This window comes from Embiotoca jacksoni, unplaced genomic scaffold (assembly GCF_022577435.1).
Source record: "Embiotoca jacksoni isolate LCO1_2020_lvr unplaced genomic scaffold, fEmbJac1.0.p SCAF_3, whole genome shotgun sequence".
Classification (NCBI taxonomy): Eukaryota; Metazoa; Chordata; class Actinopteri; family Embiotocidae; genus Embiotoca; species Embiotoca jacksoni.
The window spans coordinates 2,396,425-2,424,420 of NW_027185381.1; the positions used below are offsets into that span (position 1 = coordinate 2,396,425).

A 27,996-nucleotide genomic window follows, 5' to 3' on the forward strand; every position below is an offset into this window, starting at 1 on the left:
AAAAAACTCTCTGCAGTGATATAAAGTGCAGGTGATTTGTAGCAAATGGACTAAAACATGCAAAATCACTGGTGTGTCTTTTTCTAAACTGAGCTGTGGTTTCTCTGACGGAGTCACAGCTCAGAGGCTCCGCAGCACTGAAGCTCTTTAGCACCAGATGTTGAACAGAGAAGCAGATACGAGAAGCAGAGACGACATCAGGGCCAGTTAAATACTCCGGGAAATATATTTTAAAATTCCTGCAACTGCCTTCGGGGGAACTGGTCGACGTAAAGAAGAATCTATGCATGCAGAGGAATTATTACTGCAGAGCAAAGGATTATTTTAAATATGACTTCATGCTGGGAAGGCCAACCGAGACCAGAGCTGGTTTACAGTGACAGAGACAATCAGTGTTAAAATCCAGTTCTGCTAGTCAGACCGTCCTGCAGGAAACCAGGTGAAGACATTATTTTACTTCAACATTGATTTGTGGAGACAAACAAGAAAAAAATAAACATTTTGATTTGTATCTTGTCTGATTGTTGATGCTGTTTTTAATATTAACAACTGTTTAAATAAACTATTTGTATATTTTGAATTAAAGCCATGTTCCTGTCCCTCCTTATTTTGCTCTGTGTTGACTAGAGCTCTTAGTCTGGAGGTTCCCGGGTTCAGGTGGGGCTGAGCAGCACCTGAACCTCCAGTCCTTCAGCTCACAGAACGTAAAAATACTTTTTTGTAATAGACAATACATTTTCTGCAGCCATTGAAAAGCAACTTGCAGGTTTTCAGTGTATTTATTCTTAATATTAAAGTTATTGTCTGCTGTTTTAGGGGACATGAAGGCAGACATTCAGATGAAAACATGGACATCATGAGAAGTGCTCTTTAGAAACGCAGGGATGGACCAGACTGAAGGGAAGACAGGAGATGTTTGGACATTGGAGAGGACATATAGTGACATTTGTTTGACATTTTGGACAACATATACTAAGACATTTTTATGACATCCTGGACAGCATATTATGGATATGTATGATTTTTTTTTTTTGACAATTTGGGTGACAGTATATTATGGCATTTTTATGATATTTTGAATGACATACTAAAATATGACTTTTTTTTCACATTTCTGACGACATGCTATAAGTATGACTTTTGTTCACATTATTTCAGGCAACACAACAGTGCAGCTGTCAGCGTTGTCGTCTCACAGTCTAAAGGTCTGTGGTTCGATCCCCGCCTGGGAATTTATATGTGGAATTTGCATGTTCCTGCGTAAGTAATAATGTAAAAGTAAAATATGTCGTCCAAAATATGGAGGACTAACTTATGCATGTAGTCCATGATGTAAAACAAACATCATGCAGACATCAAGCGAGTCTCGAACCTGCAACCATCTGACTGGGAGGCAACAATGCTAACAATTGGTGCAGTGGTTGGCGTTGTTGCTGCTACATGTTATGGAGCAGTGATAATGACGAAGAGGAGGATTCTGGCCAAGCTGCAAATCGTGTTCCTTACGGTGTTTCTGTCATTGAGAGAAATGCAAGAGTGATCAAATGGCTCTATGGACTCCGGCAGGCCAAAGACAATGTGATTAAGAGCACCAATTTATAGGATGTTGTCAAAGAGTCTATAAACTTAAAATCAAAATTAAAAAAAAAAATCTACTTTATTTCTTTCCACAACACGCATGGATAACGCAAAATGTAATGTAATGGATTCCCATTATTAGACCGGTAGCAAACGGAGGTCTGATAATCGATGATATTTGTCTGACGGATAGTTCACTTTTAGTTTTTTTTTTTTGTTTTGAAAAAATGTGAACATTGATGAAGAAATTTTCATTGTCTTTTTGTTATGGAGCAGTGATCAATGCAGCATTGATCACTGCTCCATAACATGTTTAAAAGTCATATAAGTCAGACAAACATCCCATAAAGGGAGCAAAATGTTGAAGTTCCAAGGCAGCGTTGTCATCTCATAATCAGGAGGTTCTGGGTTCAATAGGAGGCCTGGAGCTTCGTGTGGAGGATTGCATGTTGTTGCATGTTTTACATCATTGACTACATGCATAAGGTAGTCATCCATATTTTTGATGACATCTTTTACGTTATTACTTACGCAGGAACATGCAAATTACACATAGAAAGTCCCAGGTGGGAATCGAACCCAGGACCTTCAGACTGAGACGACAACGCTGACAGCTGCACTGTTGTGTTACTACCTCCCACAACATGAACGAAAGTCATACTTACAGCATGTCGTCAGAAATAGCTAAAAAAAAAAAGTCGTACTTTAGGATGTCGTCCAAAACATGACTTTATTTTATTTAGTATTTAAATTATTCCTCGACCCGCTGGCTCCCCGACGTGAGCATGATATTATCGTGCCGTTTTTGATGACACACTATACTATGAATTTTGTTTACATTTTGGACTACATAGACGACATATGATATTACTGTGATTATTATCACATTTGAAGGCGGTCGAAGGAGGGCGGGACAGGAGAGCCGTCAATCAAGTGACATCTCTCTCCACTCGACGTCCATCAATGTTCAGACATCCAGTATGTTTGAAACGACGTGTTTTCTTCCTGCCAGGAGAACAAACATCAGCTGACACACAATAAACTCTGTATAGAAGTAAAACAAAAAATCTGTGTTCATAACAAACTTACCTTTCATTAAATCCCACACGTCTGAGTCACATGCAAAAGAAAATCCATTTCTCTTCATTACATCTCATTGTTGTGTTCGCCACTCATTTAGTTTTTATTGTACCTCGTTATCGTGATGATTCCCGTGTTGCATTTATTTTGCAGTTATTTAACTTCATCATTATGTTTCCCAGCAGTGTTTATTTATTCATTAGTCTGTCTCATCATCAGGTCTCCCAGCAGCATTTACTTCACTAACTTCTGCTTAAATTGTAAATACCACATTTCCCAAAGCACTTAAAGGCAACACAACATTCAGCGAGCGCCGATGCTATGTTGTTTTTTGTTTTTTTTAAAGGTAGGATGTAAAATTTTGAGAGTTTGAAGCTGCTTTCTTTCTCTAACTATGTGCTTGTTTGTCTTTTTAGCCAGAGAAAGAAAAGATGAACCTGAAGCTCAACTAACTGATTTTTTTTTTAAACTGAATTTATATTCAGGAAAAAAAAACACATCCGTAAAACACCGTTTTAGTATTGTGGCACATTTACTGTAGTTTTGAGTCAAAAACGAGGTCTGACATTGACATTTAACACAACTTGCTCAACAATAAATCCAATGTTGGATGATTTTTTCCAAAACTATACATTTTTAGACCAAAACCAAGAATGTGCTTTTTTTTAAGTCACATCTGGAGCAGAGGAGTGAAAGATTTGCGTCCATGCGTGTTTTAATTTATACATAAGTCGGTGAGTTTTACTCGTCTACCTCCAATTCAGATGTAACTGTATGTATGTATAGATCGCCCCTCTGATTCTCATCCACATTTACTCACAAATCATCCTGTTCAAGTGTTGCCACGCGCATAATGAACCTATTTAGATGCATGTTTTGTGGCGTGGTCAAAAAGTTAAAGTTCTTGTATTTGACATCAATCATTGAATTTTATTGGAGAAGTTGGAAACATTAGTTTGTAGTAGACAAATAATTATTGGTACTTTGTGTTAAAATATGTGACACAAAAACTCTGAATTTTAGGTGTTGAGACCAAAAGTGAAAAACAGTGTCGACAGCATGAAGGTCAAATGTACTGGTTGGTTAAAAAAAGATAAATATCAGTTTGACGATTTAATTAATGTCCTTTTGTCCTTTCAAGAGATGTGTCCTTGTTTTCCTCTATATTGTCTATATATTTGTCTAATGCAGTTTAAGTGAAACGGGTATTCTGTCATTGCTTTCAATTTACAAGATTGCAAACCGGAAATCACTAGTAAAGCCTTCAAATGTAGACTTCCGGTTCATATCTTTCTAAATAAAAGTGATTCTCCGAAAAAAGCAATTCATTTATTTTCCCGGGAAAAAAAATGCCTGGACCATATAAGCAGTAGCGTCATCTTCACTCTCTTGCCGAGCTTTAAAATCATGAATAAAGGGAATGAAACACTACAATTTGTATTTGTACAACTTTGTTTTACAGGCGAAGTTGCCCAGACGTTTGTTTTGTTCCGTTAGTTTAACCTGTCAGATATTTTGGTCCGGCCGGAACCTTTCTCTATCATTACATAAAGTTATACTATCAGCTTTACATGATTTCAACCGTCGTTTTGCTTTCATTGTGGTTTCTTGATTTAACATCTTGCTCCGGACATATTGACATGTGTGTAGTTTTATTTTCACAATTTATTTTTATTTGAACTTCGATCTTGCCGGGGGTAATGTTTTGGTGAGGGACGTGATATTCCATTTCCGGTTAGTGTTTTGAACACGTGAGAAATGGGCTCACGCGCTCAGGACTCGACCCTGCTCGGTGTGTGTGACGGAGACATCGACCCCCGGAGACACCGGGCCTCCTATCTGACCAACAAGGTCGGGGGACAGCCGGACTGGCCGCCGGGCATCTCCCGCCAGTCTCCCCGCTGCGGTCGCTGCGGCGCCCCGTCAGCCCACGTGGTGCAGGTGTACTGTCCCCTGGAGGCGTCCCCGTACCACAGGAACCTCCACCTGTTCGCGTGCGCAGGTGTTGACTGCAGCGGCCGCTCGGAGTGTTGGACGGTTCTCCGCTCCCAGTGTCTGGAGGCGGAGGCCCCGGGGCAGACACCCGGCCGGCCCCGGCCCGCCCCGGGGCAGCAGCCCGCCCTGTCGGCCACGGACTGGTGTGACACCGCCGATGACTGGGGGGCGGAGGGGGAGGGAGGGGACGGTGGAGGGGGAGGAGGTGTGACGGAGGAAGTCCAGGTTCAGGTGGAGGCGGCAGCTCGTGAAGCACCAGGTAGGTTTGGACAGTGAGCCGATATGGAAAATAAAATCATTATTTTCAGCCCTGCATCAATATTTATAAACTAATCATCGATGGAGTTGTTCAGCTTCACATCACCTTCACGTTTCAGTGACGATTCTTCTTCTTGTATTTATTTTATTTTAATATTTTTTTGTATTCTTCTTCTTGTATTTATTTTATTTTAGTATTTTTTCGTATTCTTCTTCTTGTATTGCTGATTTAATTAAAGTAAGTGTGTCCCGGAGGAGGAGGTGAGCGTCCAGTAACTTGTGACCACTTAAAGCTCCGAGGCTCAGCACTGACCTCTAGTGGACCACAAACACGTCACATCCACAGCTGGCTTCTTTTGTTGGTATTTTTTTTCTTGTTAAATTTCATGTTTACAATTTGAAGGTTAAAGTTTTTTTGGTCCAATCACGCGGCGCAAATGTTGAATCATATAAATCTGTAACTCATTAATTTGGTCTCCATAGAAAAGATACATTTTCTTCATGTAGATGATGTTTCCTTATATGGGCATGCTGTCCAGGTGTGCCCCGCCTCACCCAAAACCAGCCGATAGGCTTTACTAGATCTACCTGCTTCAGGGTCAAATAATAACGTATTCTTATTAATATTGTGATACAGAACTTATAACCATATTACCATATCAGCCCAGATAATACAATCTGACAGCCATTTACTCAGATGTGGCCACATGTTTGCATTCATGATTTCTAAAGCTCTCCTGTTGTTGTTGTTGTTGTTGTTGTTTAGTCTTCATGCTTTGTGTCTGATGTCATTTTTGCATCACAGCAACACACGGTCAAAACTAATGTTGTTTTTCACATGTTGAGTTCGAAATGTTTGAGATGAGGTTCTCGTGATATTTGAACTTTTCCTCCGGATCACCGGCAGGAAGTCCTCCAGTCAGCGAGACGGACGTCAGCAGCCGTCTTCAGGACCTCCGTCTGGGAGACGAGCGGGACGACGTCGCCGTCTTCCGTCCGCTCTTCATCAGCGTGGTGGAGGAGTCGGATCTGCGCGGGGGGGAGGAGGAGCGGGAGGAGGAGCTGCGGCACGCCCGGGAGCTGCTGAGGGAGTACGAGAGGAGAGAGGGAGGCGCGGTGGAGGAGCCGGACGGGGGCGGGGGAGGCGGGGGGGAGGAGAAGTACGAGAAGAGCGGCGCCCGGCACGGAGACGCCGTCTTCTCCCGGTTCCTGAAGAGCATCTCTCGCTGCCCGCAGCAGATCCTGCGCTACCGCCGCGGCGGGAAGCCGCTCTTCGTCTCGGCGCCGCCGGCCGCCGCGTCTCGGCCGGCGCCGGCGTGCGGCTCCTGCGGCGCGTCGAGGACCTTCGAGATGCAGCTGATGCCCGCCTTGGTCAGCCTGCTGCGGAGGAGGGACGGCGGGGCGGAGGCGCAGCTCGAGTTCGGGACGGCGCTGGTTTACACCTGCGCCGACAGCTGCTGGACGAGCGGGTCGCGCTCGGCCGTGGAGGAGTTCTGCTTCGTTCAGACGGACCCGGACCAGCGGCTCTTCAACTGACCGGAGGAGGACGATCCTCAGTGTTCACAACAAGAAACATCCTGCTGCTTACAGACACCCGGTTCTTTATGTCCCGCTGACCTCACAAGTCTGTTATATAACTATACAACCATACTCGCATGAACTCATCGATTTTGGAGATTAAAACGCTGAATTAAATATTCTAAACTCGGTCGCATCTCCAGAATGTCTGTAAAACTCTCTGTTGTCTCGACCTCCAGCTGACATCAGATAGTTTTTACATTCACACAAACAGCCTTTGTTCAGGTTCACAACGATATTATATGTCTATATCTTTATATGTCTATATCTTTATATATATATATCTTTATACATCTATATCTTTATATATCTTTATATATATATATCCTTATATATATATCTTTATACATCTATATCTTTATATATATATCCTTATATATATATCTTTATACATCTATATCTTTATATATCTTTATATATATATATCCTTATATATATATATCTTTATACATCTATATCTTTATATATCTTTATATATATATATCCTTATATATATATATCTTTATACATCTATATCTTTATATATCTATATCTTTATATATCTTTATATATATATATCCTTATATATATATCTTTATACATCTATATTTTTATATATCTATATCTTTATATATATATCTTTATACATCTATATCTTTATATAGCTATATATCTATACCTTTATATATCTATATCTTTATATATCTTTATGTCTATATCTTTATATATCTTTATATATATATATCTTTATATATCTTTATATATCTATATCTTTATATCTTTATACATCTATATCTTTATATATCTATATATCTATACCTTTATATATCTATATCTTTATATATCTATACCTTTATATATATATATGTTTATATAGCTATATATGTATATATCTATATCTTTATATATCTATATATGTATATATAGATATATCTTTATATATCTATATATATATACTATATTGTAGCTTCAGAACTTCCCTCAGGAAGTCTCTGTCTGTAAACTAGAGATGAAACAGTTCACAAAGTTTACATTCAGTTCATATCTCAGTCTTATGCTCTCAGTTTTGCTCTTTTTATATAGAAACAGACAAATTAAAGAGATAAAGGCCGTCAACAAAACCCCGAAGGCCTCAGAGAGATGATGACGGGATGTTAGAGCTGCGTGTCTTTTTGTTATAAACCCGGTCGACGCTTCGGTTCTGGATCTGCTCAGAGAGGCTGGTTAAACACCGAGTTTCTGACCCGACTCACCGTATTGACACGAAGCGACACGTGTTGCACACGGCCACCGTTTTATCCGCCGCTTTTTTCCCCCATCGTCGTCATGGTAACACTAAACCCATAATGCTTTCATACAATTTTGAATTTGTTTGTTTAGTTTTTTTGCTGTGTACCTCAGACGGTTTCAAATCAACCAAACAATACAGACGCAACCTGAACGGTGAAGACAACCAGCATACCACCAGGAGGGAGGAGCCTGGTAAAGGGATCTGATTGGAAACCTGACCATACTACGTCCCGCCCACCAATAGCTGTAACCTGACTGCACCTGTCAATCAAACAGACACGCCCCCAAAAACAGGTCTTCTTGAATCTTCTTTTCTAATGAATGAGGGATTATTTTCAGATGGACCTCCAGAAAACTAATAAGAAGGAGTGACTTTAGCTAACAACACCGAGATAACTGATGGACACATTTTATTCACTTTGGATTTGATGAGAGAAGTTGAATGGGAGTCTATGGAGCCGGAGGCTTTTTGGAGCCGACCTCTAGTGGCACTCGCTGGTATTGCAGCTGAAGACACTTCTGGATCAGAACCATTTTACAGACCTGAAGATACGAACTCTTTAATAAAGTCAATAGTTGCAATATAAACTGTCAGATGTTTCAGTCCAAACGCAACGCTGGTTCTAAAATCAGTTATCCAGACAAACAGCCAAGAACAAACACAGAAAACCAAAAAGCTTCTTTTGATTTTACTTCAACCAGGACATTTCTATAATTCAGTGTCTTCAGCGTCACACAAGTTTCAGGTTGAACAGCATTAATGAAATTCAGCGAAGGAAATGTAAACCATACAGAGTAAAACAAAGCTATAAAAATGTAAAGGTTCTGCCGAAGGATTTTTTTTTTTTTTTTACTGGAACATATCCAGAGTATCAAAAATAGATTATTTTTTTATTTTTTTATTATTATTTACTGGCCAATAAATAATGACACAATTTTTCTTATTTTTGTGCAACTTTAGCCTCTATAATGACATTACTGAAAGTTCAGATTGTGTGAAAGTCGAATTACAGCCCTTTCGTCTTGTTCATTCCTCCAATCGGGTCACGAAGAGTTACAAAATATTTGGTTTGTCGGTGAGGTACGAGTCGGTTTCTCGCTAAGATTCCTGAGACGGAGGAGGAAACGGAGATCTGACGTGGCGCCCTGATGAAGGAGCCCACCGACCTGTCGGAGGCTGCTGGTTGGTTTTTCAGGCACTTGAAGATCGGCTAGGAGCGTTTTGTACAAACAGCAGTCGTCTCCTGAGCGGAACTACTGAGGGCCGCCGCCGGGCCGGGGCTCCCAGGCGTACTGGTCCAGCTGGTCGTACTGGTCCAGCTGGTCCAGTTGGTCCAGCTGAGTGCCGCCGCTCACACTGCTGATGTCTCTGTGGATGATCTCGTTCACTGCAACACAAACACAAACAATTACTACATCTTCAGAAATCTTGACTTTCTGATTGGTTGGTCTGAGTGGTTTTTAAACTCTCATTACTGCTTCAGAAATATCTGAAAGCTGTGATTTTAATTAAATGTCACAAAAGGCAAAATCTACTACAAACTCTTCATCGCCTTCAGGAGACCTGAGGAGCTTTTGTGGTGCTCGAACCTTCACAGAATAAAACAGCATGTTTCATGTTTCGTGGGTTTCCATGGTGAATAAAGTCTGTATGCCAGACTAAAACAAATATTTAATGATTTGGTGTTTTAAGCAAATTCGCTTTACTGAAATGTTCTACTTCTACAGACTAAATAAAAATAAAAAATACAGACTGATAAGTCAACTTTGATTGTAGTGTTTAAATCCCAGCGTTTCTTTGAACCTGCTGTGGAGCTGAAGACCAGCGGACACATTTATAGAGATGAATAGCACAAATATATATATATATATATATATATATTTTTTTTTTTTTTTTTTTTTTTTTTTTCAAATTACTCAGTTGAAATAAAACGATAAACTTCAAATAAATATCAAAATTCTGTCTTGTAATTCTGTGCACGGCCACATGAGGGTGCAGCTGAGCACAAACCGCACTTCTAGCTGAAAACAGGCTCTCAGAAACATTTAATCTGTTAGAGATGAACTTCAACGGGTTTGTGTGTCAACAAAAAGTTCTGCACTTCATCCTCTAATTATCAACTAATCCACTGATCACCGATAACCCATTGATCACCATGACCCAGTCTCTAGGTTAATGACACATGCAGGCTGCTCCGCTGGAGGTGAGAGATGATTGTGTTCAGCTCTCTGCTGAGTTTATGAGCAGAGCAGCAAATGGCTCCATTCAGTCTATTCATAGCGCCGCTGTGAAACCTGAAGCTCAGCGAGCAAACACATCAACAGACCAACAATCAGGGAGAGATGCGAGTTTCACCGAAGTCAACATAGACACACATCATGTGAACGGCGTGGACTCAGAAGGAAGTCAAGAAAAAGTGCAAAAGTTTTATCAAACACCAAACGTAGTGCTGCTCATACAGAACAATGTCTTTTATGACCGAGTTATAATTATTGATGTGTACATGTGAGAGCATCATTTTGTAGAAGTAGAGCTCATTTTAAATAGTTTATGTGCTGCTGGGTCGCTTCATCTATAAATGACATCATTTCTTTGGTGATTATATTTTGTATTAATAATCTGAAAAATAATCCTGTATGAAGAGGCAGGTTTGCTGCAGCGGCTGTGGATGCCAACTCTCTCCAGAACAGCCGGGTCACATGTTCATGCCGACATGTTGGAATGAAGTTCAAGAACCCGACGTTATAAATACTTCATTACAAGCTAAAGTCCTGAATTCATCATTTACGTAGAAAGTTTGTAAAACTTGAGTATCAAAACGGTTATTTTTCATTATTATCATTGGTTATGAATAACTGCTGAATGAAACGCTGAGTATGATCAACATAAGATCAGGGTTTAATTTATCCCGTTTATGTTACGTGACGACGAGCTTTCTCTCGCTCTTCACGTTCGGTGAATTGTGATCATCAGTTACACGTGAGATAAATAAAGAGCTCCAACTTTAATTTAGATAAAAGCTGTGACGAGCAGAACAACTTCTAACACGTTTTAAAGAACTGAGTCGCAGCAAACCTCAACTTCTCCGGAGGGATGTTTCCAGATGTGTTCAGACCACCTGAGAGGCTCGTCATGAAACAGCTGTTCAGAAGTGCGTTTGGCTCTGAACTATTTAGCTCTTCATAAACCAGCAGGAGTTAAATCCAGTTCTTGGAGACTCCTTGAGAACTGGACTCATTTATGTCTTTTTGTTTTTTGCACCAAGAAGCGAAACGAATCAAATCTTTGAATGTGAACATTACGTGCCAATAAAGCTGATTGTGGTTTGATCTGCTTCTGAATAAAGATGTTAAAGTTCTGACTGAATCCTTCTTTGGCTCCAAATATTATGATCTCAGTTTTAGTGTGGCTGTGGACACTTTGTCTTGTTTTGAAATCAGCTGTTTGACAGCATTTAGACTTGTTTTGTATATTTATGTGTAAAACAAACAGAAACACTTTGGTAAGTTCTTCTGAAAAAACGTCTGAGTCACACTTTGCCCGTCTGAACCACCTCATGAATGAAACGACCAGTGAGACAGAAAGAAAACGAACCTGCTACATAATTACGTTTACTTTTGCAGACTTCTCGTAAAAACAGAGTTTTGGATTTGGAGCTCACGAGCTGAGAAACGATGAGAAGCTCTGAGCGGTCTGCACGACCTTTAAATCTCCAGATGCTCTGAATGGGAATCATACTGATGTTCCTCCAGCCGGGTCACATCAGACCGCCGAGGCTCAAAGTCAAGCTGAAAGGCAGCAGGGGGGAGGGCGGGGGTGGGGGGGGGGGGGGGGGGGGAGTGACTGAGACAGGCAACAAGATGAACCCCCATCTGCATCATTCAGACCAGCAACCAGCAGACTATTATTAACCCAGATCAGACACACACACACACACACAAGGTCCAGATATATATACACACAACAAATACCACAGAGCAGCAGAGGGTCCACACACACACACACACACACACACACACACACACACACACACACACACAGTGGACATCTTTATGTCTACTGTCTGTCTCCAGTGTTTTTACACAAATAGTAAAGAAAGCTTTCACGTTTTCTATGAAACCACAAAGACCTCAACATTTAATAAATAAAGAGATATTATGGAATAAAAAAATTCAAATTAAGAAAAGCTGCACCATGTCAGAGAAGTAAGGGTCCTGCAGTGGAGCTGCTACTTTACATAAAGTGGATTGAATATTGAAGTCGGAGGAAAACATCAGAATTCTCCAGTAAAACATCAAACGATGAAGGAGACGGTTGAAACTGGGATTCCTGAGTAAAGCGTGCTCACGTGAAGTCCTTCACAAAGTCCTGACCTCCACCTTCTTGAAAATAAGTGGACTGTGTTTAAAAGTGGAGTCGATGTCAGGACAGCAGCTCATTTGATTGAACCCGTATCAATCGTGCCGAGAGACAATTCTGCCGCCGGCTTGTTGATGGATACTAAAAGCTTCTGGTCAACGTGCAACTTCCTAACGGACATTTAACCAAATATTCTGTGATCTGCAGGTTTATTTTGGACCAAACTCTCCTTGTTTTTCTATTAAAGATGTATGTTGTACACTCAAATGTCTTGCTAATTTTATTGTCTTTGCGGTCAGTGAAGGCTTCCCTCCCTCCCTCCGCTGGCCCCTCCCCCTCCCTCTGCTGGCTCCTCCCCCTCCCTCCGCTACGGGACGGGTTTGATCAGATTTGGAGCTTCTTTAAATCTACTTTAACTGCTGGCGCAAAGGAGCAAAGAGTCCTACCATCATCCAGTGTGATCTCCCGGAGGCCCACGGATCTCAGGTTCGGCTGGTCCTCCGGCTCCTGCTTGATGCTCAGCACCTCTCCTGGGCGGGACGGCAGAGAGTCCTGCTGGGGGTCAGCCGGGGCGACGAAGGTACTCCTACTTGGAGACGGAGCCCGTTCCCTTCGAGGTCCACCGGAGGAGGTGTGGGACGGGATTATGAAGGTCTGAAGGGGGACCGACGAGGTCTGGGGAGGAATGGTGTTGCTGGGAGGAGGGGCCGAGGCCGGCGGAGCGATGGTGAAGATCTGAGGAGGCATGACGGAGGTCTGGCGGGAAATCATGGCGTGATGGGGGATGGAGGAAGTCTGAGAAGGCATGAAGGAGGTGCGACACTGGACGGAAGAGGTCTGAGCGAACATTAAGGAAGTCTGAAGGGGGGCGGAGGAGGGGGGAGGATGGTGGAGACGAGGCACGCTCTGGGACGGAGGAACACAATGCACCGGGAGGTCGCAGGACTCGTAATACGCCACGTCGGCGCCGAGCGCTCGGTCATGGGAGGAGGCGGGGTAGAAGCTGGGCGGGTAGCCCGGCTCCTGGCGCTCCTGTTTGACTCCGGGCAGGAAGGTGAAGCTCTGCATCAGACTCCTCCTTCTCTTCCCGTTGGAGACGTAGAACTGGACTTGGACCGGAGACGTTGTCTTCCTACTGTAAGGAGGAACCTCCACCACAATGCTGGACTGGAAGACAGAAACAGAGACACATGGGAGACAACTGGTGGGACATCTCAGGGTCACTTATTTCACGATGCTGCAGATATTTGCGTGACATAAAGAAAAAGTTGTATTATTGTGTTGTTTCTGTCCGATAACAGCAATTCTGGAAGAAGCTTCTTTAACGTGCAAACCATAAAACTGGATCAGAGTTTCCTTTTCAAACTTTAAAAGAATATTAAAATAACTTAAAATGTGGATAAAGGAACATTGTATGTTAATTAAACTGAAAAACTTACTGAAAATAACTACAGTGTTTGAGATCACATCAAATATCCATCATATGTCCATACAGCCGTTGCTCAGCTATAAACATGAGACGCACATTTCCAGCACAACATTTTCTAGTATTGTGATGAAACATGACGTCAGAACGAAGTGAAAAAAGATCCTGATCCTGGCAGAGAGCAGCTGTAACCTTCATGAGTACGTTTTCGGACTTTCATCGCTCCATTAACATCAACACCTCAGTTACGCGTCTTTGTGGCCGCTGGTCAGATCATCTCCAGCAGACCGTTGAAATGCTTCAGAGATGTTCGATCTAAAATCATTTCAGCTCCCACATCCCGACTTCGTCACACAGATCCATGAACATATCTGTGAGGATCATGTTCGTACTTACGCCACTGATTTTCTCTGCCACAACTCTGGCGTCCATTTCCCACAACGATCTTCCATCTGAGGCGGCAAAACCACGTTAGTTCAAACAGATAGAAAGAAGGTGAAAACAGACAATCTGACGTAAACTTACCGGATGTACCATAAATGAACATAAACTCATCCTACCGGGTCCTTTCTCCATGAAGACGACCCTGGACTGAGTGGAGATGTTGGATCCTGTGATGAGCAGCTCCTCTCCTCCGTCCACAGAGCAGCTCGCTGGACTGAAGCTCTCCAGCTGAGGAAACTCCAGGCCGGAGCGCTGGGCTGAAAACACAGTTCGTTTTAGCGTTTAAACATATCTGCGGTTTCAACATGTTGCAATACGCAAAAAGAGGAAACAGCCCCGAGGAAAAAAAACACCACAGATTATGATCTACTTTTGTCTGCGTTAAGCAACATCTGACACCGCCTGAGCGTCTTCCTCCGCCGGTTAGATATAATCTGGTTTTGAAATGAGGGGAAAAAAAAGATGTCTGTGACTGAATGTGATATAAAGCTGCTGATGTCAGCAGAATTCACTCACAGCACTCCACAGGGTTGGACGTGGTCTGCAGCCACAGCGTCCGTCCGTCCGTCTGAGGGACGGACGCCCTGAACACCACTCGCACCCTCGTGTTCTTCCTCCCGATGTCCGTCTCTCCTTTCTTCAGCTCGATGTCAGCGTTGCGCAGCTTCAGGATGCCGGCGCAGTCGATGCTTTGAAAACCCCAAAAAAAAACAAATGACGTTCTGTTTATTTTCATTTGGAAATCATCGTCTCTGACTACGAGCAGAGAAACGTCTTGATGAGCGTCTCCTTCGCTCGTACTAACCGCCTTCTTCCTTCCCGCCACCTGCAGAGGTCAGTAATTCAAGTGCATGCAAGCTGTGAAATGCAGGAACGGGTGGAAATCAGGTGAAACGAGACGCAAAGAAGAAGCTCGTCGAACAAAATGTGGACGAGCAGAATTTTCATTCGAGTTCTTGTACGTAAATTTGGCTTTTAGTGTAAATAAATGTATGTTTGTGTGACAGCGTTTGATGTGTGATGTTGGGATGTTTGCTGAATGAAGGTCACAGCCTCCTCCTGCGACTAATATCTGACAATCATTCCGGTATCGTAGCCGGCCGAGAAATATCTTCAGCGCATCATCAGCATAGAAGTGGATGGTAAGATAGTGTGTGAAGTTAAAAAAAGACTGTGGCGAGAAGCGAGTGTTGCGTCTTCTGAACACTGTAGAGGACAGTTTGTCCGAGGAGACGGACACATTTTGATTGAAGAGATAAAACGAATCAGTAAATCAGTGAAGGTTCAAAAGTTGCTCTGATGTCAATCAAGGAACACGAGACTGCATCCAAATATATTTAACTCTGAAGAAGAGTTCCTGAACACAACTCTGCTGTGTTCAATCACCTGAGATGTGTTCAAACAAAAGTTAGGAAGGAGAGAGTGATTCAGAAATGAATTTGTGGTAGTTAATCAGATCGACATTATATTATGTCAAGTGGAACATCAGCAGTAAAGGTAAGGAGACCAAATGAGTCAAGTTTCTTCCTCCAGCACATTTAAACACCAAAGTACAAGCGGACACAGCAGCAGCATTAAGATATAAAGTACGAAGATTTCAGAAAGGAAACCAACTGTGACACCAAATGGAGGTCTGGTGCTGTTGCCTCAACTACCTGGCAGACATGTTGTTTTCTGGAAGCAGAGGGATCTCCAGGACTTTGGTGCCGCCCATTATCTTCTCCTGGCAGATGGTGGTGACCGTCTTCCCCGTCACCCGGTGGACCTGGTAGAAGGAGTGAGGACGGAGGTAGCGGTCGTCCGCGGTGCCGATGAATATCAGCAGGTTGACCGGCTGCTCGCCGTATCCGCTCAGCTGCAGACGGAAGATTGAAACCGTACACATCTGAGAAACATCAACTATGATCAATGTCATACGGGATAACTGTAAAGATTGGAAGCTGAACACGAATGTAAAAATACCCGTTTTATTGTTTTAGCAGCGTGTCAGAGGTGTTTCATGTATTTTGGACTGTCTCACGTCTCCATCTGCATTTGCTGTATGGAAATTTGTTATGAAACACTGTTTTAAATGAACAAGAGCTACAGGCATAAAAAAAATTGCCAAGTTCATCGAGAAATAAATAAGATTTAACATCAATTAGAAACACAAATAAATGTAAACAACAGGATTTACTTTCATCACTCTCAGATAAAAGGTCTGGTCTTGAAAAATATATCAAGTTGAAGTGAAAGTCTTTAGTGGATTAGTGTGATTATCGGTTTCCTGTGTGAGCCGGCGACGCTCTGAGAAACACTGAGTTAGAACACGTCTTGCAGCAGGAAGCCGGTTCGGCCTCGGCAGCAGCCCGAGAACGCAGCGCCCAGAATAGCTGCTGGTGTCCATTACACACGAGGCCTCGATGGAGCTTCGAGTGTCTCATCCTGCCTCTGTTGTGGATCCACACGTGTTCACCCACGGCATCGGCAGAGCGAGACTCAACATGACCCCGGCGCATTACCGCACGCTCAGTCAGTGGGCGGGGCTTAAAAGGTGTTTGGGAAGTCATTTATTAAACTTCCTGATGATTATTAGCTTTTTTTGGGTTTTAGTTTTTGTGGTCTCAACCACATTCATGTCATGTCAGAGGTACATTAGTTTGTAAACACTGTTCACATTAACATCCCAGTTTCAGTTTTGAATTGTAAACTTATCAGAATTTAAAAATATGCCTGATAAGCAAACAAACATGGACTCCTAACATCAGCTGAAGATTATTTTTATATGTAATGTAATTTAAGTGTCATGTCGAGTGTGCAAAACACACACACATCCTTCATGTCCAAAAAATCATGGAAACCTCCTGTTGCACTCTGAAGACAGCAAAACACTTCCTTTGAAAAACGTCTGAGGGACACGTCGGCTCTCCGTCAGGTTCAGACGCCTCCTGCAGTGTTAACGTGTCTTGAGTTATGTAATGATGCAAACGCTCTGAAGTCATAAATATGGGAATCTTTCCATCTCTGCCATCCGTCCCTGATTAGCTCAACGCAGCATCGGTCTACAAAATATCTGAGCAGTTAAATTCACCGGAGTCCATTGCAACGTGTTCAGGTTGTTTTTCTTATCCGACCAACAGTCCAGATGAGCGAAGCATATGAGAGAGTTCAGAAGAAGCAGATTATCACTCTTCAGGAGCTGGAAGGAGCTTCTGTTGTTTATAAATGACTAAAACAGCTATAAAAGCACCGTTACCATGTGGTCATTAAATCCATCACAGAACTAGCTATGATAGTTATCTATGTTCTGTCGGTATGCCGATCAAATAATCAACGTATTATCATCGTCTATCTGACAGTAACATGTAAATAAACAATATTATTGGTTCAGGTAGAGTTTGACAGGATACATGACACAAATATTAGCATGTTCCACCAACATTAAAACAGAAGTCCACATCAAGCTGTAATTAACAATAAAGTTAATTAAAAGTAAAGAACATCTTGCTTGGGAACAATATGAAGTGTAAATCTTCATAATAAATGAAAATCAGGATGATGTCACAACCATGACGTTACCTTGACGACGGGATGTCCTCCGGTCGATGACTTGATGGATCCTCTGCTGCCCTCCGTCTCATAATGCGCCCGGTGGTAGGACCTGGGCTGGACCTCCAACTTCAGCTCACACTGGTCATACTGGCTGGGCAGAAGCCAGTCGAGGGGAGGAGGGGACGACGTCCTGCAGGCGGAGACACCAGACACAGCATGAGGACATATTCTTACACAGCAGAGACAAAACATTACGATCACCGCTGCCTATTATTATGAAGCTGATGCTTCATGTTTCAGCAAAACACCTCGGACACACTGAGGCAGGGACATCTGAAGGTGCAATGTGGTGTCTGGCTTTAAAACATCAGCAGCAAATCCTATAAGTTCTGCACTGTACTGTAGTGACCGACGACCAGGAGCAGCCAAAAGCTGTTTCAGTGCTCTGAAGTCTGGCTGAAGCAGTTTGGTCCAAATCAAAACTCAGTTCTTTAAACCGGATCGTTTGTCCTGCATCCAACAGGTCGACTAAAGGAATCCATTGTTCGCTTCCCGTCGAAGACGGGGGACGTCGAGATGCCCTGAGCTTCTTTCCTCTCACTCTTTCACTCTCTACAACTCATATCTCACCATCACATCTCATCAACTTCATGCTTTCTCTCTCCCAGAGTTTCTTCTTATGATCTGTTGTCTCCATTCAGTTCCTTCATTCGCGTAGTTTCTCTTCTTTCTTTTCCAGATGTCCCGTCATGGAGCTGCATGTCTCTGCTCTGTGATTGTCGACCTCTCTGCTGTCCTTTTCTCTCTCTGCTCTCCTCTCACCCCAACCAGTCGAGGCACCTCTGATCCCAGCTCTGTTAACAGATGCTCCGCCCACCCCTGATCCTGGTTCTGTTAACAGATGCTCCGCCCACCTCTGAGCCCGGTTCTGTTAACAGAAGCTCCGCCCACCCCTGATCCTGGTTCTGTTAACAGATGCTCCGCCCACCTCTGAGCCCGGTTCTGTTAACAGAAGCTCCGCCCACCTCTGATCCTGGTTCTGTTAACAGATGCTCCGCCCACCTCTGATCCCGGCTCTGTTAACAGATGCTCCGCCCACCCCTGATCCTGGTTCTGTTAACAGATGCTCCGCCCACCCCTGATCCCGGTTCTGTTAACAGATGCTCCGCCCACCCCTGATCCTGGTTCTGTTAACAGATGCTCCGCCCACCTCTGATCCCGGCTCTGTTAACAGATGCTCCGCCCACCCCTGATCCTGGTTCTGTTAACAGATGCTCCGCCCACCCCTGATCCCGGTTCTGTTAACAGATGCTCCGCCCACCCCTGATCCCGGTTCTGTTAACAGATGCTCCTCCCACCCCTGATCCTGATTCTGTTAACAGATGATCCGCCCACCTCTGATCCTGGTTCTGTTAACAGATGCTCCTCCCACCCCTGATCCCGGTTCTGTTAACAGATGCTCCGCCCACCCCTGATCCCGGTTCTGTTAACAGATGCTCCTCCCACCCCTGATCCTGATTCTGTTAACAGATGATCCGCCCACCTCTGATCCTGGTTCTGTTAACAGATGCTCCGCCCACCCCTGATCCCGGTTCTGTTAACAGATGCTCCGCCCACCCCTGATCCCGGTTCTGTTAACAGATGCTCCTCCCACCCCTGATCCTGATTCTGTTAACAGATGATCCGCCCACCTCTGATCCTGGTTCTGTTAACAGATGCTCCGCCCACCTCTGATCCTGGTTCTGTTAACAGATGCTCCGCCCACCTCTGAGTCTGGTTCTGTCGGAGGTTTCTTCCTGTTAAAGGGAGTTTTTCTTCCCTCTGTTGGAGGTTTTTCTCCCTTAAAGAGGAGTTTTTTCCCTCCTAGCTTATGTGGGAATTGTTGAATTGTTGAATTGTTGAATTGTTGGGTTTCTCTGTGTGATGTTGTAAAGTTCTGCTGGAAGGATTTTAATGTGTTAAGTGCTGTGATTTGGCGCCATATAAATACAATTTAATTGAAAATACTTGGATTGAAGATAGTTACAAGATAATCAAAATAAACCCTCTTCATCTACGAGTGGTCATGACGGTTTGGAGACGCCACACGAAGATGTTTCTGACATGTCAGTCTGTCATGACTGAAGAAACGATTAAAGAAGTTTAAAAAACAACGGGTCTCAGGAGTCGTCTTCTTTTCTGTGAGAAATATAAAGCAAGGTCGTTACACTGCACCTTCTACTCACAGCGACTGTCGCTCTGTATGACTGACAAAAACAAAAATTCAGTAATCAGACACCAGAAAATAAGTTAGCAGGATGCAACACAGTCACTAAGGGAATTATAAAGCATGACACAGCTTAAATACAAACAACACGTGCACCCACCATCCATCCTGTGGAGGTCAAATCTGGCACTCAACAACAACAAAAATAACTATACTGTAAATACCTAGAGCAGGGAAAGTTTGATGGGAAGACCGGTACCAGACCTACAGTAAGAATGAAGCTGCAGTCAGATCAAAGCAGACGGAAACACTTGGCTGCCGTTGTCGAAATGCTATAAAACACTTTGTATTTGGTTTGTTTACAACAACTGAATTATAAAAACAATAATTCACTGATGGATTACATGCTGGACAGTTTCTGAGCCATGTTAACAGCAGAGCTCAGAAACTGACTGGTTACTGGAAAAGCACATTCCTCAGTATAACATCCCATAAAACCGCAAACTGCTGTTTTACATGTTTTTTTTACAGCCATACAAAGACACACCGTGTTAATTAGAGCACATCAGGAGGTCACTAGGTAGTTTTTGTTGCTCTTGGACAGAACCAGGCAAATATTTTCTGTCAAACAAGCACATTTCCCAAAATGTCACACTTCCAGTAAACTGACTCTTTGATTATTGATAATGATGCCAACCTGAACGAAGGAGGGTTTCCAGGTTTGGGTTTGTTCCAGCTGAAGTGGGACGGCACCTGTAAGAAGAACTCGGCCAGGCCGTCGTCTTCTCGTCCTTCTTCTCCGGGAGAATCCTGGAAGGGCTCCAGACCCGGGTCTCCTTTACCCGCCAGGAGGCCCAGCTGGCTCCCCGACGTCCTCCTGGTCTTGGAGGGGACGTCCAGCTCCTGGTACCCAGACATCAGGAGGGGTCCGAGAGCGGTGGCCGAGCTTCCCACCCAACTGTCATCCGTCACGCTGCCCCGTGGGGAGGCGCCCGGCGTGGGGCTGGGTGAGTGGTGCGGGGAGGGTGAGCGGGTGTGAGGGTCGGCGCTGGAGTGGCGTCGCTTCCCACAGGGGGAAGTTGGTCTGGACGACGGCCTGAGAAACAAGGTCAGGATTAGCATGTTGTATCAATTCAAGATGCAGATTCAACATTCAACCTAAAACTGTAAAAATCACAGTCGGCTTTCTGAACACAATTCAAGACTGTTCGTCTTTTCTAAACTTTTGTTCACTCAAATTTCATGACTACATCTACAATCAAATTCTGTTGTCATCTTTGCTCTCTGTTTCACAACATTGGATACATTACATTACATTACATTTATCTGACGCTTTTATCCAAAGCGACTTACAATAAGTTCATTTCAACCATGAGGATACAAAACCAGAACAACAAGAATCAAGTAAATACAATTTCTTCAAGAAAGCCAAACTACAAAGTTCTATCAGTAAGTGTCATTTTAAGATACTAAAATTATACTGTTCAAGGTTAAAGTCTGAAGAGGTGTGTTTTTAGTTTGTGGTGGAAGATGTTCAGAGTTTCTGTCCTGATGTCGGTGGGGAGCTCATTCTACCATTTAGGAGCCAGGACAGCAAACAGTCGTGATTTTGAAGAGTGTTTAGCTCAGTGAGGAGCAACAAGCCGATTGGTAGAAGCAGAGCGGAGTGAACGGGCTGGGGTGTAAGGTTGGACCATGTCCTGGATGTAGAGGAAGGAGGAGGAGGAGGAAGAGGAAGAGGAGTGGAGTGAACGGGCTGGGATGTAAGGTTGGACCATGTCCTGGATGTAGACTGGACCCGATCTGTTCACAGCACGGTACGCAAGTACCAATGTTTGGAAACGGATGCGGGCAGCTACTGGTAACCAGTGAAGGGAGTGGAGGTGGAGGAGGAGGAGGAGGAGGAGGAGGAGGAGGAGCGGAGTAGTGTGAGTGAATTTAGGAGGTTGAAGACCAGTCAAGCTGCGGCATTCTGGATGAGCTGCAGAGGTCAGATGGTACTAACAGGTAGACCTGCCAGGAGGGAGTTACAGTAGTCTAGAGGTGAGATGACCAGAACCTGGACCAGAACCTGGACCAGAGCCAGGACCAGAACCTGCTCTGCCTTCTGAGTGAGAAGATGTTGTGCAGCATGTATCTACAGGAATGTGTTGTTGCAGTGTCTACCAGGAGGTCTGGGGGTGTGGCTGAAGGAGAAGGCAGTAGTTATACTTATACTCAGCGTCCCCTGGAGACTCCAACAAAAGACTCCTTTGTCTTGATCCTCCAAGTCTTCCTACAAGGAGCCCTCACAGACACTGAAGCTTCAAACACTTCCTGGTTTTACAACAGGGTTGGCTTCAGCTGGTCAGACCACACCCCCTGCTCGTCAGACCACACCCCCTGCTCGTTAGACCACACCCCCTGCTCGTTCGACCTCCAGTCACCAGGTGTTACAAATGGGCAGCAATAGAAACTCACCACTGATTTCTAAACAAAGAAAACTTTCACACAGTCTCTAAATTTTGTCCTGACCTCGTCCCGGAGTCTTTTTACCTCAAAGAAAGTGAAATACAACTTAGTCCTTAATAGAATTGGAAATAGATAATTATTTGTTTTGTCCTTATATGTGTAAATATATGTTTTTGGATCCCGTGGTTGAGGATCAGATACTTTAGAGGAGAAACCCAGAGAAATAAAAAGGTCAGTGAAGCTCTGACTGCTGCTCGTTCAGCAGGAGATGGAAAAGTGAGAGGGACATGTTTCAGAGGAAATGATGCATTTGTGTGTTTGTGTGACTGAATGTTTTGTGATGTCAGGTGTCAGTGTGGCGGCGTGTACCTGGAACTGGGTCGGCGGTTCAGCCAACTCTCCTCGGTGACGCTGGTGCGAGGCGAGTGGCAGGGCGACTGGCGAGGCGACTGATGTGGCGACAGCGCCGGGCTGAAGGCTGAAGGATGCTGGTACTTTTGCTGCCACAGCTCCACCCCAAAGGCCCCTCCCCCGCAGCCAGGGGACCCCAGAGGTGACCCGAAGGGGGACCCTAGAGCGAGGCGGGCGGCATCGCGCAGGTCCAGCTCCACGTCATCGTAGATGTGGGAGAAGGACTCGCAGGAGGAGAGGTCAGACATCCAGCTCCTGGAGGACAGGCTGCTGCAGGGGCTCGGGCAGAGCGCCGGGTCCCGGTAGCAGGGGTCCAGGGGCAGATAGAGCTGGTCTCTGGACCAGGACGTCTCCGGGTAGCCGCCCTCTGCCCCACCAAGAGCCAAAACCTCCTGGCTAATGCCAGACTCCACATGGTTGTTAGGAGCAATGGAGGTGATCTGGATGCTGGGACAGTCAAAGGCTCTGGGGTTCCCCTGGGCGCTGTACTCGGGCCCCTGAGGTTGGTAGCCATGCTGGTAGATGTCTGTGAGGGGGAAACATGAAGCGTGATTCTGCAGCTCCTGCGTGAAGTGCTGCTCGGCCAGAGCTTGTGTGGAGGAGGGAGGTGTCCTCACATCGAGATTGGGACCTGTGAGGTGTAACAGATGAACATGGAAATCAGATGAGTGACCATTTACATTGCAAACGCTGTGTTTTTTATAATGTAGCGGCATTCTTCCATCATAGTGCTGCACCTGACCGTTAATAATCATCTATCACCACGGTACCACCAGCAGAAACTACTTCACAGGCTTTTCTTCAGTATTTCATGGTGGAGGTGGATCATTTTGCTTAAAAGAAACATCTTAAAAATGCAATGTTTTGAATTATAACAACTAATTAACGTTAGTTTTTATTCTCTTTACCTGCGGTTATGTTTTTTGGTGAGGTTGAGTTATTGGTGTGCCTGTTTGCAAGCAGAATTACAGCCCCATTTTCATCAGACTTGGTAAAAGTCATATAACAGATTTGCACAACACATGCTGACAAAATTGCTGCACAACTTCAGACAGAATGCCTGACACATTAGTCCAGCCTCCAAGTAACAAGCATGAGATGGCAGTTATAGCAGGACACCTCTCCCGTGTGCCTGCTGTTTACCGTTTACCGTTATGTCTTTTGTTTGTTTTTTACTGCGTTTTCATGTATTTACTGTGTATTATTCACTCCATGATGCACCTGCAGCGTATTTACAGTAATACCATTGTGTGTCTGGTGTTAAATGTTCTTGCAGCTGCTGTGCAGCAACTCTACAGCAGCAGATAACAGTAGATGCACCGGACTAATTATTGTGATCGATTATCTACAACAGTTCATTCACACAGCTGCACACTCCTCACCACAAGCCTCCTATTTATAACCTCTCTCTCTCTCTCTCTCTCTCTCTCTCTCACACACACACACACACACCCACACACACACCTGATTCACACACACACACACACACACACACACACCCACACACACACACACACCTGATTCACACACACACACACACACACACACACGATCCACACACACACACACACACACACACACACCTGATCCACACACACACACACACACACACACACACCTTGCACACTATATGCAAAAAAAAGGCATCAAAGCGCAAACTGCGATCTGCTTCAATAGCTTCACGAGCTGCTTCTTAACAAATAAAGCTGAATGTGTTGGACAGAAATAAATCAGATGCGATGCAACAGTTAACCCCCCTCCCCCTCCACCCCCCCCCCACCCTCCCACCCTCCCTTCTTTCAGGGCGGAAGGGAGGGGGGGGGGGTTATTCCCGCCACCAGCTGGGTGCCACAGAGCTGTTAGAAAACCAGGAAGTAAAACCTGTCAGCAGATAGACAGGCGCCTGAACAGTGTCTGAAAAACACAGCCAGCACATGTGTCTATCATCCATCATCCATCCATCATCCGTCCATCCATCATCCATCCATCATCCGTCCATCCATCATCCATCCCTCCAGTGATAAACTGCAGTTTACTGCACAGAGCGACTTCATCACCACAACACTCAACTCAACTGACCAGGAGGGTCGGATACGTTCACGAGGCAATCAGCCGCCACAAACTGAAAACAAGGACCCTGATAGTGTTTGATTACTGGTTGATTAACTTAATGTGATTTAGAGATCTTAAAAAAAAAAAATCAATTTCTGAAGAATTCAAATGCCTTGTCAAAAAATATTCTGTTAAATTGGAAGTAAACAGCAAATCCATCTGACAAGATGATCAGATTGACAAATTAACTTAATTTCCAGTTGACCAATAACATGATTAATCAACTGATTGCTTTAACTTAGGATGTGTAAGAGGCTGTTTTTCTATAAAAAAAAAAAATTTAAGCAAACTCAATATTTTTGAGTGTTGGACTGTTGCCATGACAAAACTTGGAAACTGTGAAGGAAATTCAACAATATTTTCAAAAATGTACAGTCAAAACAATCGAGTAATTAAAAACAACCTGAAAATGAATCAACAATGAAAACAAACAGTTTAGTTGCAGCTTCATTCCTTGAACTCTTCAAGTTTTATCTTAAAAAAAGTTTCACAAAAGTACCATCAGATCAATATAACAAACTAGACTGAAGAAATAAGTTTGTTTTTTTAATTTAAAACGTAAAAAAATTACATAAAAGCAGTGGATCTGACTGATCTGATTGGAAACCTGACGATACTACGTCCCGCCCACCGATAGCTGTAACCTGACTGCACCACAGGCCTGTCAATCAAACAGACACGCCCCCAAAACCAGGTCTTTGAATCTTCTTTTCTAATGAATGAGGGATTATTTTCAGATGGACCTCCAGAAAACTAATAAGAAGGAGTGACTTTAGCTAACAACACCGAGATAACTGATGGACACATTTTATTCACTTTGGATTTGATGAGAGAAGTTGAATGGGAGTCTATGGAGCCGGAGGCTTTTTGGAGCCGACCTCTAGTGGCACTCGCTGGTATTGCAGCTGAAGACACTTCCTATCAGGCAAATTTTTCAGACCCAGAAGTTACGTCCACTTTTATATACAGTCTATTGCATAGACATATATATGGTCAATGGTACCACCAAACTGAGGCCAGACTGCCTGGATGCTACAGTGACTCACTATCGCCTCCTAATGTACAAAGTGGTATTACAAGATGGCATTTCATTTTTGACTAACTGCACCTTTAAAAGATTGAGCCATGAGGAAAGTGCGAGTTAAACAGTAGGTGATGCATCGTGTCACTGGAGCGATATGAACTTTTAGTCAACATCAAGTTCTGGCTCGGTGTCGGTGAGGTGGGTCAGATCCTAAAATACCTGTTAACGGTGTTCAGTTAGCATCAACAAGTCCCAAAGGGTTTCTGAAACTTGTTCAACAGCCTGTTGATCAAGACATTAAAATTACAGCTCACTAAATAGCTTGATCAAGACTCTCCACGGTTTAACTGGAGGCTGATTTAGTTCTTTCTTCACCTGCTGATCCACATTTAAAATTCACCTAAATTTAACAGCAGACAGCTGGATGTGTCACGTCGGCTAAAATAAGAGAACCGAACGTCCGGGTAAAATTTTCAAATTAAAATACAAAGTACAAGTTTCTAATACAACCCTAAAAAACCACGGACGTGACACCAGGGATGGTAAAGAGAGCACAAACCGTTTTCTTAGTACTCCAGGATTTTAAATTGTTTATCGAGTCTCAGATTAGTTGGTTATGAAACCTATCATTTAGTTGCAGTTGTGGATTGTAAATTCTGAAAATCAATTATTGTTGGACAGGTCGGCACAGATTCCTGCACACCTGATGTTTCCACAGGACTCACCGTTTACACAAGCTGTGCACCTTTTAACGGGCTTTTAAAAAGGCCAATTAACCTTTAAAGAAGTGGAAACAGAGCTACCCTTCAGCATCAAGTAGCATTTGAAAGCATGAAGGCTTTTCAGAAATTGGTTTGTTGTACTTTATTTATTTACTCATTTCCTGCTGTAATATCTTTTAGAAGATCAATACATGTCTAAATATACTTTTTTTTTTTTTTTTTTTTTTTACTTTTTGCACCAGACCCTCAACAAAATGTGATTTTATTTAAGAAGTGGATATATATATATATATATATATATATATATAAGCTATTTTCAACTTGTGTTGCTCGTAATTTACCAAGCTCTTCCTTTAATGTGCGTTTCTAATCCCCGGTACTGTCGGGACATGTTGAAGTCACGTCTGTTGCAGCGCTTCTGTATTTTATTTTGAAGGGGCATGTTTCTACTTCCTCGTGTAACTCTCGCGTGCTCTTTTTATTTTAGCTTCACGCAGTTGACAAATTGCTAACTCCCGTCGTCCAAACGACACGTACCTGCTGTCTGTCTGCCGTCGTCCTCAAAGATCAGCCTGAAGTCCAGCTCCTCAACGCAGTTTGTTGTGGACATCGAACTAAAGAGACGCTCGATGTCCTCGCGGGGAGCCGTTGGACCGACCTGTCTGTCTTTACAACTGACCTGTCTCACTCACTTCCATCCGACTGAAAGCAGAACTCTCAACTGACGCGCCAACAACACGTCGACTCGTCCCCGGATGGAAGTTGTCCTCCACCATGAACCCGGCCGACAGAGACGTGTCCTGCTCTGTTGTTAAGACAAACTTCGTCCCATCCGCGTCAACTTGTTGTCTCCGTTGTTTCTGTCCGCTGCTGCGAGTTCGACTCCTCCAGCAAGATCCGGATGCGTTCAGGGCCGCCTCGGAAATAGACAGACAGATCGAAAGATAGACTTTATTGATCCGGTTTGTTCTCGTTCCAGCAGCGTGGAAAGATGCGGCAAAAGCAATACAAATTACAGAATAAGAACAGAGGTAGCAAAGGTATACATATGAAAACTGTAAAAATGCAGTTTATATAAATACAACAGAGTAAGATAAAAATGTAATTAAATTAAAAGCAGTGCACCAGTGCTCATGATGGTGGAGGATGGATTTGGCCAGAGGTGAGTCTGATTGCAGCGGGCAGGAATGATGTCTGTCCCCGCAGCAGGTGGAGGAGAGGCCGGTCAGGATGATCCAGTATGGAGAACAGTTTGTTCAGGGTCCTCCTCTCCACCACCTTTAACAGACTCTAAAACTCTAGATGTCTTTTTACCGCGTTGACAAGGGGAAGCAGCCCTGAAATACTTTTCAAAACACCTGATGTAGGATGTTAATTAGAAGTAGCTGCTTGTTTATCTGGGCTATATTTATTTATGTTGTAAAACTGAAATTAATTAAAGAGCTTTTAAGCAGAATTTTTAAACTCTAATAAAGGAGAAGTATATATATATGTGTATATATAAATATGTGTGTGTATATATATACTTCTCCATCTGGGCTATATTTATTT

General features: G+C 43.6%; 2 protein-coding genes across 2 annotated transcripts; one reads left to right on the top strand and one right to left on the bottom strand.

The window, feature by feature from the left end:
* Positions 1-4,360: 4,360 nt before the first annotated feature.
* On the top strand, positions 4,361-6,847 carry pdcd2l (programmed cell death 2-like). Its single transcript, XM_069162188.1, has 2 exons — positions 4,361-4,912; positions 5,819-6,847. The coding sequence occupies exons 1-2, from the start codon at positions 4,417-4,419 to the stop codon at positions 6,445-6,447; spliced, it is 1,125 nt and encodes a 374-aa protein (XP_069018289.1). The 5' UTR covers positions 4,361-4,416; the 3' UTR covers positions 6,448-6,847.
* Positions 6,848-8,432: 1,585 nt separating this feature from the next.
* Positions 8,433-27,411, bottom strand: LOC138205860 (nuclear factor of activated T-cells, cytoplasmic 3-like). Its single transcript, XM_069162187.1, has 10 exons — positions 26,983-27,411; positions 22,546-23,218; positions 20,423-20,821; positions 17,547-17,709; positions 15,644-15,843; positions 14,505-14,677; positions 14,105-14,245; positions 13,941-13,996; positions 12,565-13,285; positions 8,433-9,146 (listed from the first exon to the last, which is right to left on the bottom strand). The coding sequence occupies exons 1-10, from the start codon at positions 27,053-27,055 to the stop codon at positions 9,013-9,015; spliced, it is 2,733 nt and encodes a 910-aa protein (XP_069018288.1). The 5' UTR covers positions 27,056-27,411; the 3' UTR covers positions 8,433-9,012.
* Between the last annotated feature and the right edge of the window lie 585 nt (positions 27,412-27,996).